Source organism: Leuresthes tenuis, unplaced genomic scaffold (genome assembly GCF_036924035.1).
Source record: "Leuresthes tenuis unplaced genomic scaffold, fLeuTen1.0.hap1 SCAF_2, whole genome shotgun sequence".
In the NCBI taxonomy this organism is placed as follows: Eukaryota; Metazoa; Chordata; class Actinopteri; order Atheriniformes; family Atherinopsidae; genus Leuresthes; species Leuresthes tenuis.
The window spans coordinates 4,503,005-4,519,306 of NW_027325356.1; the positions used below are offsets into that span (position 1 = coordinate 4,503,005).

General features: G+C 41.9%; 2 protein-coding genes across 2 annotated transcripts in view; one reads left to right on the plus strand and one right to left on the minus strand.

The window, feature by feature from the left end:
* Positions 1-456: 456 nt before the first annotated feature.
* Positions 457-5,018, plus strand: ndufs3 (NADH:ubiquinone oxidoreductase core subunit S3). The gene is made up of 7 exons (XM_072379926.1): positions 457-548; positions 915-980; positions 2,147-2,244; positions 2,495-2,644; positions 3,345-3,470; positions 3,634-3,753; positions 4,737-5,018. The coding sequence occupies exons 1-7, from the start codon at positions 494-496 to the stop codon at positions 4,905-4,907; spliced, it is 786 nt and encodes a 261-aa protein (XP_072236027.1). The 5' UTR covers positions 457-493; the 3' UTR covers positions 4,908-5,018.
* Positions 5,019-5,900: 882 nt separating this feature from the next.
* c1qtnf4 (C1q and TNF related 4) overlaps positions 5,901-16,302 on the minus strand; it is a 39,348-nt gene continuing 28,946 nt past the window's right edge. The window contains exons 2-3 of the mRNA XM_072379942.1: positions 13,089-13,450; positions 5,901-11,324 (exon numbers count right to left, since the gene is read on the minus strand). Of these exons, the coding sequence (XP_072236043.1) occupies positions 10,506-11,324; positions 13,089-13,445 (1,176 nt within the window). The 5' untranslated portion in view covers positions 13,446-13,450 and the 3' untranslated portion in view covers positions 5,901-10,505. The remainder of the gene's footprint in view (positions 11,325-13,088; positions 13,451-16,302) is intronic.

The window sequence follows — 16,302 nt, forward strand, 5'->3', positions numbered from 1 at the left end:
GTGATAACGAGATCATTTTCCTACGTTTTCTGTGATAACGAGATAATTAATTCGAGATTTCGAGAAAACAAAACGATAGTCTCCTGCTCCTCTGACATCTACATTTTATTCCACCCGTTTTCCCGTGATAACGAGATAATTAATTCGAGATCTCGAAAAAACAAAACGATAATCTAGATGTCAGAGGAGCAGGAGATTAACTCGAAATCTCGAATTAATTATCTCGTTATCACGGGAAAACGGGTGGAATATAATGTATGTGTGTATGAATGACCCTTTAGGGCTTCCGTAGATTTGTACCTTATCTCGCCACAAATTCAATCATTTGTTTATTTAAACAAGGACTAGATTTACTGGCAATAAAATATATTTGTTTGTTTTGAGCTGCGGAGTCCTTTGGGACGCGTACTTTCCTTTATCCTCCACACCGGTAGGGGGCGACAGATCGTTGGCGGTCTTCACTCTCCGGGGAAACTTACTCAAGTGAGCAAACATGGCGGCGTCGCTAGTGAGGTTTGTCCGCGGAGGTCTTGGAAGGAGCATTAACAGTAAGTTGTCCTGACATTCACTTGTGGTTATGCAGACTGTAGGCTGAAATAGCTCATTTCAGGCGGTTCCCATCCGCATGCTTCTGAAAACGGGAATAATTGTTTTTTAACCGTCAAATGTCTCAGGTTTGACCTTCCGAGCTAGCTAATGCTGCCGTTACGTGACAGAGCTGAACCACTTTGTGATGGGCAGTGTGTTGTTATTGTGACTGTAGAGATTATTAGAGTAACATGCGTGGTTGTGCAGATGTGTTTTGAGTGGAAATAGTACTATACTTTGGTTTATTCATCCCTCTGTGGTTCTGTGAGTTCACACGTCAGTGTTTACACTCCGTTTGACTCATTCCTCCTGCTTCTCCCCTATAGTTGCCCGGAGTTCGTGTCTCCTCCAACAGCAGATCAGACCGCAGAGCTCCACCACCGAGACCCGCCGTGAGTAAACACTAAAAAACCGAATCAGGGATCTTAGACTGTCATTGATAATTAGTGTACTCTTTCTCTTTAACTAAAGTGTGCCAAAGCATGAAGACTTCAGAGCAAAGTAGACCCTAAAACCCAGAAGTTACTGTTGGTCAGGTAGTGTGTTTAAAATGTGTCCACGTCAAGAACTGGGCTCTTCATAACTCAGATGTCTTTAAATCAGACTAATCTGGCCACAGACCAATCATTATATTTAGATAGTGATCAGCTGAGAGTTAGACTTTCTTAGAAACAAATCAAGGGAAATCTTTGAAAATCCAGCCAAATGTGGACAAAGCATATACAATTGGCTCCATATACCATGAGAGCACATTTAGAATGAGTCACAGTGTCATGTAAACTGGCAAGATAAAGAAAATTTGCAAGATTAAAAATGGAAGAAGTCCTGATGTGTTAAATCTCTCTTTATGGAGAGAATTTCTCTGATTCCAGAAACAAAACTGATTTAAAGCTGGAGCTTATCAGTACTGCAGTCTTCCATAATTTAACCCTGGGTCTCAGTGCAGGTTTTAAGGCCCATTCGGTGAAGATAAACACATGAGGCTTTGTGAGATAAGAATTAAAGCCATATTGTTCTCCCAGGAAGTTGTATAAATGTTGTTCTTCCAAAAGTTGGTCAACATCTACTGGTGCCTGCTGCTTGCATGGCAGTTTGATTGAAGTTCTGTGTGTTTCACACTTCTTTTACTGTTTCACAGCAACAACACTATCATGCATACGCCTACCTGTTCATTGGCTTTGTATCCTCAGGCATCGGCCAGTCCTGAACACTTAAAAAAGAAAAACTGAATTACTCGGCCGACCACCACAAAAAAGACCAAAGATTGATGCAGTCACCTGTCATTAACCTCACTTAAGATTAATGAACGTTTGAAGAGCAAGTCAAATATTCTTTACATCATAAGGAACAGGGTAACAAAATGTCTGGAAACAAGTTAGAGCAGATTTGTGAGATCAAGCTCAAGTGCGGCTATCATTAAAACACAAGTGTAAGATCACAATATACTGACCTGATGTCATAAATCTCGATGTTTAGCTCGGACTAGCATGTAAAAATACACAGCATGCATATAAAGTGTCATAAAGCTGAAATAACGTCTCCTCTGTCCCTGCTGCAGCCACCGTCAGGCCCAAAGATGCCGTCACTCACAACCAGCTGGCAGCATTTGGAGAATATGTGGCTGAGATGATGCCCAAATATATCCAGCAGGTTCAGGTGAGTTCATTGGCTCATAGCAAAATAAAGTACAGCCTTTTGTACTGCTGATACTGCAGCTCATGTTGGTGCACTTCAGATTTTAAAAAGCTCCACCATTATGCTGTTCAGCTAAGGTTTGAAATCACAGCTGGTGTCAGTGTGTTGTCAGCCGCCATGACTCCTCATATGCTTTTAAAATGCTCTCAAATCCTCTGCCTTGGCAAAGTTGACTCTCTTAAATAAAAACATGGAATGTGGCTTTTTGTAGGTGACGTGTTATAACGAGCTGGAGGTGATGATCCATCCTGACGGGGTGATCCCTGTGCTTACCTTCCTGAGAGACCACACCAACGCCCAGTTCAGGAACATGATTGATCTGACGGCTGTGGATATCCCAACAAGGCAGAACCGTTTTGAGGTAGCTGTGGCACCACAATTAAATTTCCGTCCTAAAAGGTCACTCAAACTGTGGCATCAGGTCACGTCATGCTATTCCTAATGAGGCGTGAAGTATGAAGTTGATTGAAAAATTTAACCCAATCGGAGCCCACTTCAGAATAAAACTGAATATGATTGGTGTTTGAACCTGCAGTAACTGTCAAGTTCACAGCTGGCGTTGGTAGTGCACCACACAATCGGCAGCAACCCTGCCAGCTTTAGCATAACAGTTGTTAGCCTCATCATGCTAATTACCAGCCAAGGCAGCATCTGGTCCAGAAAAACAGAAAGTTATGGGAAGACGACAAACTCTCTCACTAACCTTGGTCTGGGGTCGATAGCCAAGCCTTTCAACTCATGGGTTGATGCTAGCGTTGCCATGGTAATGCCCAGTGGAGGCAGCAGATGACTGGGTATTAACTAGTGCTTTTGATGCGCTTGTTACTGTCTGGGTTGAATGAGTTGTACAGTTGGTGTCGGTTGGGATAAAGTCTCTGCCGACTGTTTAATAGCATGAATTTTGTCCCTTTTACTGCTCCATAGAGTTGGACATCCAGCGTTAATCGCCTCTAAGTTGACTCGTGCTCAAGTACCTGTCCACCCTGCACCCCTGGTACTCCCAGGTAAACGAGCCATCTGAATGTTTTGTAGTGATTATTTGTGTGTGTGCTGGTTTTTAGATTGTGTACAACTTTCTGTCGCTGCGCTACAACTCTCGTATTCGCGTCAAGACGTACACGGATGAGCTCACACCAGTGGACTCTGCGGTCCCCGTCCACATGGCTGCCAACTGGTACGAGAGGGAGGTGAGTCACATCCTGCGGACGCACTCTTTAAGAGTCACTGCAGCTTGTATTTATTACCCACATCAGTCTTTAATCAAAGCTGTGTTCAACAGCAGTAAACATTCAAGGCGTTTTATTGTCCACACTGGCAGAGAGAACCAGAGTAAACTGTGCGTTCAAACAGGTGTGGGACATGTTCGGCGTGTTTTTCGCCAACCACCCCGACCTCAGGCGCATTCTGACAGACTACGGCTTCGAAGGTCACCCCTTCAGGAAGGACTTCCCCCTCTCTGGATATGTGGAGGTGATGTCTTTTTTCTTTTTCAACTTTTAGAAAAACAATCTTTATTGTGAGATCTTTACTCTCAAGGCTTCTTATTCAGTTGGGTTTTTATCAGGAACGACAGCAAATTCAATCACTCTTCAGAAAACTGTTTGACTGTGCGCTGGTTCCCTAGTTTATTCTGATGAATAAATTATATTCTGATGAATAAATTAGGGAATAAACTCGTTTATTCAGACGTGACCATTTTATTAAGCATGAATGTGTGAAGTAGGGCTGAACGATTTTATCGTTACCACGATATCGATATTTTGTTTCCCAATAAAGTATCGATTTTTCAGCCGTGAGTATCGAGTGTTTTTTTTTTTATTATTATTTTTTTTTTAAGCAAACTTTATTGAAAAGTCAGACATTACAATTACTGAAAACACAGAACATTAACATAATACAAAACAATACCGGGGGGGGAGGGTCACATTATACAAAACAGTGATAAATTAGTTCATAAAAACCTTATATAAAGTGCATAGTTCAGTGGTTTTGATGGCTTTTCTGTTTATAGAATGTAGGATTGTTGTAATGTTTTGTTTTAGCTCCTTCTCAGAAATGAAAAAAGATGGTTTGTGATTAGAGAATTTGGATTTGTGTTTATGGTATTTAGCAAGTAAAACAAGCAGGTTGATGATGTAATATTCACAACATAAACATGAGTCTGAGTACGCTGAAGACACGTTTGTGACATGTTTGTTTGTTTCCGTTTGTCTGGTGTTGTCCTTCCGGTTCAAAGGTCGGACCACGAGTCCAATCAGCGATGATTCATGTCAAATCACACTGTCCCTTTAAACTCTTTCAGAAAATGATGTGTATTAAATCGTATTGAATCAAATCATATCGTATTGCTGAATGCCGTGTATTGTATCGTGAGATTAGTGTATCGCTGCAGCCCTGGTGTGACTTCAGATCATATGAAACGAGTGAATTAAATAGCTTGTGTGTTTCTGCAGGTACGTTATGACGATGAGTTGAAGCGTGTGGTGGCGGAGCCTGTGGAGCTGTCGCAGGAGTTCAGGAAGTTTGACCTGAGCACACCCTGGGAGGTGTTCCCCGCGTACCGGGAGCCCAAAGAGGCCGCCCCCAAACTGGAGGCTGGTGACGCGGCCCCAGAGAAGAAGTGATGTCATCGCAATGTTTTGTCCATTCGTGTTATTCTGGGAGTCCAGCTACTCCAGAACCTCCTTGGAATATTTATGTACATAAAAATACTAATAAAACGGTCATTAAATGGATTTTATGGTGTTTTAGTTTTTTAAATATGCCTCATTGCCAAAAGTAAGTGGACACATGAATATTTTACAGCTGGTTTCATTCATCGTAAACAAGAATGTTTCAGTGTGGTCGAATAGTTTTGATTTAGGGAAGTTACTAACTGTTTTTGATGCAGTTGTACTAGTGTCGGCAGGCGTGATATATTTCACTTTTCCTGCCTCTTTTTTTCTAGATTACCATCAGATTGCTGAGTTATGATTTCATGTCTTATAATTCACTAACTTGGTGGTAGAGGAACGTCATTTTAAAACTGAAGCATTCATGAATGATATAAGCTCATCTATATGTTTACAAACCTCACTTATTTACTGAAAAAGAATATTTATCTCTTACTTGGGCTTATTGTTGTACTGTTGACTGAAACTGGGGCTGCACGGTGATGTGGTGGTCAGCACTGTCGCCTCACAGCGAGAGGGTTCCAGGTCCAACTCCCAGCTGGGGCCTGTCTGTGTGGAGTCTGCAGGTTCTCCCCGTGTATGCGGGGGTTCTCTCCAGGTACTCCGGCTTCCTCCCACCGTCCAAAAACATGCATGTTAGGTTAAATGGTGACTCTAAAATTTGAGTGTGTGGTTGTTTGTCTCTGTGATGGACTGCCCAGGGGGACCCCGCCTCTCGCCCTATGACCGCTGGGAGAGGCTCCAGCCCCCCCGCGACCCGACCGACGGATTAAGCGGGTATAGAAGATGGATGGTTGATGAACACTGATTTATGTGCAAAGTTTCTGCCACACAAGAATCATCCACCAGGTGGCGCTGCATCTCTAAATATGAAGTCGTGAAACTGAAGATGTCTGAGATACCTTTTCTGCATCCTGAAAGCAACAGATAGAACCACAGTCCAGGTTGTATGTCTCCTGTTTTATTTCATCAGACATTTTCGTTGATGCATTAATTTTACATGTAAGAAACAAACCTTTTCAAATTGCTTGAGCCAGACTACAGAACGTGGGTCAAAATGTTTACCAGTGATTTCTTCCAGAAGGGTTTGCTTTGTACTTTTGGAAAACAAAGTTGTTCAGCTGTTTTATAAACTAAATTGGCATTAACCCAAAAGCGCTGAGCCACATTTTGACCCATGTCAGCTCCACAATCTTTCTTCAGCACGATCAGAAACAGAGAAGCACAGACCAAAAACATCAAACATTTTTCCGAGTACTGTACAGAAAATTCACTTGTAAACAATACACAGTTAACAGGCAGCGGCTGGGCCTGTGATGCTGCTCCGCAGTCATGAGAAAGCTTTTTTTCTTGCTTTTTAAATATTATTTTCAGTATCATGCATTACACACAGTCCCTCTGAGCGAATTACGCTCAAAATGCTTCACACACCACAGGTTCTGAGCAGGTTTTCTTAACACGTTTGCAGACAGATCATCATTTCCTGAATTGCAGGTCCAGCTGAGGCAATCAGAGGTCCATCCCTGTGCACTGCTCGCTCACTGAAGCCGACACGGAGAAACCACCAAAGGCTAGACTGTCACTAAATATATTAACTGCAATGAGACACAGTCACAGTGCGATTTCATACTGTGGAAGAATGAAAATGTCTCGAGTTTAGTCACTTTCTCAGATGTCACGGCAGCTGTGAACGACAGAAAAATGTTAATCATTGAACCAACTAACGACTGAGACTCACTGACTGTTCCAGGAAGGTTCCAGGATGTTCCAGGAAGGTTCCAGGAAGATTCCAGGAAGCTTCCAGGAACACTCGAACTGACAGTGAGGTTCACACTTTTCACCACTCTCATTAAAGTGTGATCATAGATTTAATGTTGAGCTTTGTGAGTTTTTAAGGAGACATTTTCAGGTTAATAGATACTTCATCAAGATCAAACAGTTTTAATGAATGACTTTGTAATGATGTCCGATGTAAAACTGGAGATTAAATTTCAGATTTTTCTGGAGTTCTTGCTCTACATTTGCTAAATCTTTACAATGTCACTGATTAGCTATCCGTTGATTATGTTGTTAGCTTAATGTGTTGATAGATGCTGTCTGTGATAGCATAAACTTTACAATAACTCAACAATCCACCACAAAGATCAGTGACACTTTGTTCCTTTACAGTTCAGAAACACAAACGCAGCATGTTGTCAAAATAGTTCTAAATTCATAAAACTGACTAAACTCTGGCATTTTTGTTGCGCATTAGTGTGTTTAAACTGTCAAAAGCTTTAAACTTTATGTCAAAACATCACATAATAGATGCAGAGGCTGTTATCAGTAGTAAAAAAGTGTTGAACAACACTGAAGTGTGGCATTCTGTGATGCCGCTCCAGTGGCGAAGGTTATTTCATAAAAGTCGAGGTTCATGACAATTTAAAGAGTATCATCTTTTTCCTGGCGGTGTGAAATTAAGCAGACATGCATATTACAGCAGCCTGGGAGAAGCAATTCAATTTTCCCCACAGTGGTCGCTGTTTGAAGACGCGAATTAAACGCTGCTACAATTAGAAATCAAATTATGGTCCAGATCCCCGCAGGCTCAGAGGTGGCATGTGGTCAACAGTTGGATGGATATGGAGTCTGCACATTTTCCAAAACGGTGTCAGCTCTCTCCTGGTGTCAGCTGCTCCTGCTACAGCCGAGAAACTCCCAAATGACGAAAAAGAAAGACTCAGTTTGACACAAAACACACACTTCATATAATTTCACATGCCTCTAAGGACGAACAAAGTGACCTCTTACTTACAAGCAGAAACACCAAGTCTTTGACAAGGATAACAATAGAACTTAAAGGAATATTTCACTGAACAATGAAGATTCTGAGATGAACTACATGCACCCTGGTGTCATGTAAAGCTCCACTGAACCCTCATTACTTAGATTAGAGCCTAAACTGTGCAGGAATGTCTCTTTTATTCAATATAATGTAACATTTACTCGAGAATGACTTGCTTTAGTATTTTCATGTCGCACAACTTTAACCACTACCTTTCAGAGACAAATACTGTAATTTTATTGCATTTACTACATCTCCCTGACACGTGTCTTGGTTTGGTAAGAAAAGGCTCAGCAAGGCTTGTTGTCTTCCACTACAAGAAGTACCACCTCAGCATTTATGGGATGTGTTTACGAATTGTCACAGAAATCAGCTTTTGGCACTGAAGTGTTTGTACTTACTGAACTGACCAATATATGGATTTCTTTTTTCAATCTCCTGCCCTTCTTCCTGCGCTACAGCCTGCCAAAAATCCTGCTCGCCATGTGCTGCTGTGTGGAGCTTTGTGTATCACTTGTTTTGAGGATTATGGGACAGTGATCCTCCAGCCCCAGGGTAGCATTTTCTGTAGTAAATATTGAATTATTTAGCTGTTAAAGCTCTGTTCTGAAGGGCCACCACCCAATCACCAAGTCAAGTTTGGGGCCAAGATGAAAAGGGGGTCTGAGATTTGCCTATTTTTACATCAATTTTGGTAACACTTTCCTTTAAGACGCCTTTATTTTAAAGTAATTACAGATGTACATATACCCAACAAAGGGAATATAATACTCTAATGTAGTTGTAAAGAGATTCAAGTGTTAATTAATAATTAATAATATGTTAAATTGGTAAAACAACACTTGAAAGATAAACTTTAGTAAAAATACAAATAATGCCTTTTAATAGATACTTCAACACCCTCGTGTCTGCTTATAAATACATTTTGATATTATGTTCTGGGAGAGTAGAGAGTGCAATGATATCCAGTATTAACATTAGTACTGTACAAAAGTCCTGATCCAGCCCTCATTTCTCTATAATTTGCTTCCAAGAAGCCAGACTCTTGACATTTTTTAAAGTGGTCTTCATCAATAGTTCTCCAGGCTTTCAAAGTTTATCTTTGGACATTGGCTGCTTTTTCACTTATTTTCAGTGCAGTCCTGACCATTTTCATATGAATGTGTTTTTTTTTCTTTGTTAAGCCACTTAACTCTGACCTATGAACCATTCAGGCAGAAAAAAGGCTCCTAACTCAAGGAATGAACCAGTGTTGTGTCGACACATAACAGACAACTGAGCAAAGAAGCCATTTTAAATCGGATCTTTAGGCACTTTGTTACCAGCAGCCTGTCACAAAGACACATCATTTGTTCCCATTTCTTTAGCTGCATCTATGAAAAACAGCAAAGAAAACACAGTTTGACAGACAGAAAATAGGATTTCTGCAGCAACAAGGTGATTCCCAAAGAGCTATCAGCTGAAAACTTGGCATATCTCAGCATGGTGTGCAGTGTGTCCTTAAAACATTTGAGGAAACTGGACAAGTGGAGGACAAAAGAAGAAGTGTCAGGCCTAAAAACTATCTACAGCAGATGAACAGGATCTGAAAGTGATGTCCTTAAGAAAGAGGAAAAAATCCAGCTGTGACCTGACAGGACCTGAGAGATGCATCTGGACCTTCAGCTGATCCATCTACTGTTGGCCCAAGCCTCATCAGAAATGGTCTCCATGGAAGGGTGGCTGTCAAGAAGCCATTCTTAAGGAAGGGAAACAGGGAGAAAAGGCTGAGCTATGCCAAATGACACAAGAAGTGGACTGAAAATCAGTGGCAACAGGTCTTATGGAGGGATGAATCCTCCCCAGAGCCCGGACCTCAACATTATTGAAGCAGTGTGGGATCATCTGACAGAGAACGGAACAAAAGGCAGCCCACATCCAAAGAAGAGCTTTGGGATGTCCTTCAAGAAGCCTGGAGAACTATTCCTGAAGACTCCTTAAAGAAATGACAGAAAGCTTGTCTCAGAGGGTTCAGGCTGTGTTGGAGAATAAAGTTGCAAACTCTGCCTTTGGCTTATATTCTGTATTTTCATTTATGTTTGCACACGATTCAGCAGATCACTGCGCTTATTTTCCATTTTCCTTTATAAAGAACTGAGGGACTCTAGACTTCTGCATAGTACTGTCATGTTTATAACACAACAGGATGCTGCTGCATCATGAACTCCTATTCTGCGCACAGTTAGCCTATTAAACATTTGTACTTTTTCCTAAGATTCTGGGTTATTCGTGGTATTCGTTTGTTTCTTCCTCTATGAGGACGCCACCTGATAATATATGTGTGGGAGCTCAAAGAGCAGCCATTTGATCAGGAAATACACTGATCCGCATGCAGTTTCACTCTGAATTCCTCTGGAGGAGGTTCTGACTTACAGTAAATGAGGGTTGTTTTAAAGTTGTTAGTGAGTAATGACTGAGTTTTCATTGTAGAGTGAAATATTCACGTTTGAGCGAGGGAGCCTTGTCCTGGGAAGCCATCGGCAGAAAAATTGAAAGGAGATATCTTTAAAGCGCTGCACTCGGTCCAGAGTCCGAGAGATTTCGTGAAGGAACTCGTATGAAGAGGAAAGAGCCATAAAAGCAACATTCATTACAAATAACTCAGAGACCTCCCAACGCTCTCTGTGGACTCTCAGACGTTACATGAACCCCCCCACAGTGTTCTGTCCGCAGCCGATGCGCTGCAGCTAGGGCCTCTTCTCAGCATATGACTGGCTGCTGGCGGTATTGGTGGGAGAGGTGGAGGTAACATCTGGGTAAACCAAGAAGCCAGTAAAGGTGATATACTTGGCGTGGTTGCTGTAGGCTCCAAATCCATCTCTTTGGTGGGAGTAGAGCCAGACCGTGTCTCCTGGTTTCAGTGCCAACATCAAGCTCTGACTCTGCAGAGCCTTCTCGCCCTGGCTGTCATCATAGATCATCGCTTGCACCTCCAGATGGTTTTTCATCAGCTTGACGGACAGCGTCTTCTGGGGCAACTTGCCTACGTTGAAGGAGAAGTAGTATGCCCCAGGTATGCGGCAGGTGAACAACCCCTCTGTCACGTTAAAGTCCTCTCCGATGTTGACGAAAGCTGTGTCGAAACTTATTGGTTGGTGCTGCGGCATACCAACCTGGTCAACTCCCAGAATGCTCTGGGTGCGGCCCACAGAGAAGGCAGATCTCTGGTCATCCTCCTCCTCATCATCATCATCATTCTCCTCCTCTTCTTTATGGGTCAGCTCCTTCTCCCCCACCGTGTCTCTAGTCTCGGCGCTCGTGTGCTCTTTGGCCTGGTTGCTGTTCAGCAGATGGATGTTATCCTGCTGGGGCTGCTGGGAGTTGTAGGCAGGATGCTGTTGGTGGTGGTGTGTCTGGTAGCTGTAGGTGTCTGGGTAGATGAGGTAACCGTTGAAGGTGGTGTAGTGTCCGGTGTTGCTGTAGAGCGCGTAGCGAGGGTCACCATGGAGACGCAGCCACACGGTATCACCAAATTCAAGCTGCAGCATGACACTCTGGCTCTGCACCTGAGGATAGCAGCAGATTGTATTATTCTGCTATCAAGACATAAATAGGTCTGTTTTACATCGGGGCGCTGACAACAAACGCATAATCCAATCACGCACCTTCTTTCAGAGGAATAATCCCCTCTCCTCTCTGTCGCTACCCCAACACAAACCCCTTCTGTAAGAGCCTCTGTAAGCTCTGACACAATAAAAGACCTTTGTAAACATCTCTCTGAAGAAGGAATAAGTCCTGAAGAACACATTTGAACCACTGGCTGAGAGTCTGGAATCCTATAGCCTGTCATATAAAAGTAAGTACACCCCATCCAATATCACTAAATTGTCATATAACAATAAAGTGTATCCCCTATCAATAACTGATTACTTCTAAGTTGAACAATTCTTGTCAGTGTATCAAAAGTAACCCGAACTCAACACGGTGCAACAAGAGTAAGAACAAAAAAATACTTTGTCTAAAGTATACAAGTTGGAGGACACCAGTCTAGTTGCCATCATCAGACTCATTCAACGTCTTTTTTGGTCTGCTGTTGGTGAAAGAGTTCACTCTGACTCCAGTGTCGCAAGTGCGTGTCTGAGAATAAAGGCGGCAGTGACGACGAAGTGGAGGGCTGCTCTCAAATCTCGCGGGACCCAACTCAAATCTCGCGGGAGCGGGCGCTATGAACTAAAAAAACCCACTGCGGGATCGGGATGCAGTGCTGCCAGGTACGATAATTATCGTATTTGTACGATAATCTTGCCCTGTGTACGATGTATGATCAATAATCGCAACATTTTTGATAATTATGATCATTTGACCTTTCTGTGAATGTGTGGTTGTAATCAGCCTGTCTGTAGGATTTGTTTTGTGAACCCTGAAGGTGTTTCCATTTCCATGTGACAAGTTTCAAGCCAATCGTGCTTTTCTATGTGAGCTACGGGTGACGTGCGTTTGCCTCAGAAGTTCCTAACAGAGCGATTTGTGTTTCGTTCTTTAAGATCTTTGGGCTGCCGTTAAAGGTGTGCTTACGTTCATAGGGCCTCTGTTTTAAGAGAGTGTCTTTCGTTTAAGTCCGCCTCAATAGGAGAGCGTGAGTTATTTTCTCTTTCATAGCCTTTCAGTTTTCCTCCAGGAGTGGAGAGAGTTTATGGGTTGAACTTTCACAGCTCAGGAGTTCCCCAGCATTTTCTTTTGCTCTGTGTGGAGATCCTCATCCTGCTGTTTATCATAAAGAAGCATTTTTGACATTGAACTGACCCTGCGTCTGTGTCCGAGGCCCTGACAGATTGTCTACTTTTCTTGTTGACATTTTCCAGGATGAAAGCTGCCTACTTATTCCTCCTTTCCTTGTCAGCTCTCGAACTCAGAATCCCAGCCACGATGGCTCCTGCCAGAGATAAAAGCGTCTTGCCTGGCTACTGTAGTTATTGGAAAATATTATTCAAACAGAAGGAAATCTTATTTGTTCAGGACTATTTTCAGCCAGGGATTAGTGCACCAGTGGTGCTCTGGTGAATTGTTCTTGAAGCATGATAAATCTGAATGTGTTGTTCATAGTAATGAAGAGACCCAGTGCAAAAGTGGGGCTCGCTGATCTGCTTCGTGACACAGGAATAAGCTCTATTAGGATTTGTATTCATACAACATACTTATTTGGATCATTTCATTGTTGGTTTTGGCATTCTCATGGAATTTGTTGACATCAAGGATTATGCAGAATATCAGCAGTGTCGTTCTGACGACTGGCTGGTTTGCATGAGCCATGTTCAAAGTCTGAAACTTACCTTCCTCTCCTCTCCAGCGTTCTCCTCATAAACGATGGCCTGCACCTCATTTCTGTTCTTCATCAGCATCACAGACAGATCTTTGTGGGGAAACTTTCCCACTGTGAAGGAGAAGTAATAAGCCCCGGGGATGCGACAGCGAAACAAACCAAGCTTGGCATCAAAATCCCCACCAATGTTGACATAAACGGTGTCAAAGGTCACTGTCATTTTTGGTCCACCCTCCATGCTGTTGGTTCGTGAAACGGAGAAAGCTGAGCGTAGCTCTGCATTGTCCTGCAAACGGGCGAAACCCAGCGCACCGCTCATGTGACTCAGGCACAGCAGGCCGGTCAGCACACCCGCCTGGAGCAGCATTGTGTCTGTAGGAATCCAAAAAGAGAAAAGGGTTCAGGATTATAAAGTTTCAGTCACATAAAAATCCAGATTTATTTAATTTAATATTCCAACTGTGGCACAGCTAAGGTTTTAGTTGTGGTAATGGTGAAGCCGGGGCTTATTGGCTGCAGCCCATCTGTCTTTTGTCTCCCTCATCATGAAACTGAAAGAGATTTAATGAATCTCACACATCAACTCCTGGATCTTCCAGCTGCCTGAGGACTGAGTTTATTCATTTTGTCACTTGATTGATCATAATATTTGTTATTTTCAATTATTTTTACAGTATAATATCCCATCTCATAATTTCATGCGTCACTGCTTATCTCTCCTTATAGATCACGATTTTTGTGTTCAAACCACAACACTGAAGGGTTCTGAAGTACAAAATAACCCTTGCTGCACGTGACCAGAAAAGGACAGTATCTTTAAAAATATAAAGCAAAATATCAAAAAAGTCTGGCCCCAGGGTAATAATTTATGCTTAGTACTGTTACTTCTTATTGGAAGCCATCAAACAACAAGAGTGAAAAAAATGAACAGGAAGGATATGTCATGGTCCTTGGGTTTGTGCGCTGATCACTTCCTGTTTTATTTTGTAGAGCTTCCCCCTTGTTTGTTCTGTTCATTTTACTTCACCTGGCTTGAGTTACTGATTAACTCTCACCTGTTTGCTATCCCCTCATCACTCTGTCAGCACATATGCTCCCAGTCTTTATAAAAAATGATCAATTTATTATCAAAAGCTCCTCAACCATCTGCCAACTGTGCCTGTTGCCAGTTCAAGACTGGATAAGGCTAAAGAGCGATATAATGACCTATAAATGGGAAGAATGAAGCGCAAACCAAACAAATACAGTATGCTACAAGAAAACCAGAGAGAGTCAATAAAAAAGAGATTACTCAGTGGTGAAAAATGACCTACATGAGGCATAACATTAACCCAGAGAAGTGATAGAAATGACTGCAAAGTGAAACAAAGAGACATTAGGATATTAGTCTCTCCATTAACACCAAGATAGCATTTTTATCTGTGTCTGAACAGGCTAACCCAGCACAGGTCCAAGGGTCCAAGGTTATTCGTGGCTGTGACAAATCTGTTTGAACAAGCTGAGTTCCTGCACCCTTGTTTTCCATGGTTGCCCTTAATCAGTTTGACAGTGGACTTTTCTTGAACCCAGCTGAAATAGATCATACATTTTAGCGTTTGACCATCTCAGAGTGGTGCAAGCATTAATCTGATCTGGCTTCTACAAACATGCTATCAGTAGATAAGATTAGACCTGAAAACTACATTCAAAAGCAGCGTTTTTCCTTCTCATCTCATCACACGAACTGATCGAGGCACACAGCTTTCTGCTGGAGGTTTCTTATTGTTAAGGAGCTGTTACGAGGTGCTTTCTCAAAGAAAGTACTTAGGTTTGCTTATGCGAAGATGGCTTTTGTTTGCAAATGTGTATAAATGAAACTTTGATTATGATCTCGAGTGATCAACAAGATTATGTCTGGAGCAGAGGAATAAATTGGACACATTATTTTCATCGACTGTGTAAACTGACTGTGGGTAATGAAGCCAATATGAAAGTGTCTTAAAGTGCAATATCACTGCCAATTCACTTTTGTTTAATGTTCTCATGGTCATTCTGAAAATAATTTGTCCTTAAAGCATCACACTTTTATGAGCTACTCCCCAGGTCCACCCTCCACTCCAAATATGGTTACTTCTGGCTCCACAAAGGCCAGTCTGGGTTTGTGTTTGTCCATTCATTTATATACAGGCTGTGGTTGCTCTGGAGCTGCATCTGGAGTATATGAACAAATCAGCAAGACACTAAAATTCAATTCAGGTCGTTTTAAGTTCTAAGAATTGATTATTATGGAGGCCTGACGTAAGCTTGTTCTGTGATCGGAGAAGATAAATATCTCGGGTTTCTAGATGAGTTGTCACACCTCCTGACAGGAGAAATACCTCATCTGAAGAAGATGTGATCATCAGAAAGAGACAAAACCTCATTCTTAAACAAAGACAAAAACTAAATGAATCACAAAAATCATGAGCACAAAGCACAGTTGATATAACGTGATCCTAACATAATAAAACAAGCACATATTTTTCCATAAAAAAGGAGGGATTTGTTTGTGCCTAGAAGAAACGCACACAGACACATGCTAATTGCTGAGCTGTGTTTGAGTCATTCAGGCAGATTGCTCTCTGTAGAGAGGGTATTAATGTGTCTTTTATTAGCAGAGACGGGCGCTCTCATTGTTTCATTGTCTTCCTCTAATTAACCAACAGAAAATAGACACACACAGGTGGAGCTGTCAGCTCTCTCAAAGTACCAAAAACAAAAAAAGCTCTCACCTTATCATCTACAAGCTAAAGACCCAGAGGAGCAACCTCAGTGTTCAGCTGATGTCACAGTTTCCCTGTCACATTATCAGTCTTTATTAGCATGTTATGTCATTCATGAAACACTTTATACGATTTATAGAAATGATCTAAATCTAATAAGAAAACATGCCAAAGACTCTTTCACATGCTGAATGACTCCGCTAACTAGCATGTGTTCAAAATGAAAATGCTAACATGAGCTTAACACGTTAGCACTCTAGCATTGGCAAGTTTTGCTAAGAGCTAAGTGAGAATCAGTTTTGAGGAAACATGTTTTCTAAATTAAAAGATAAATGTGTCATACAACTTCATGTGTAAATCTAAATATCAAAACTTACAGTCCAGCAGTCAGACCCAACTGTGCCATCAAACTTTATGAGTGTGCATTTTGAAACTGGTTTATGAGTGGAGTCTGAGAACTTAATGACCCATAAGATCGAGGCT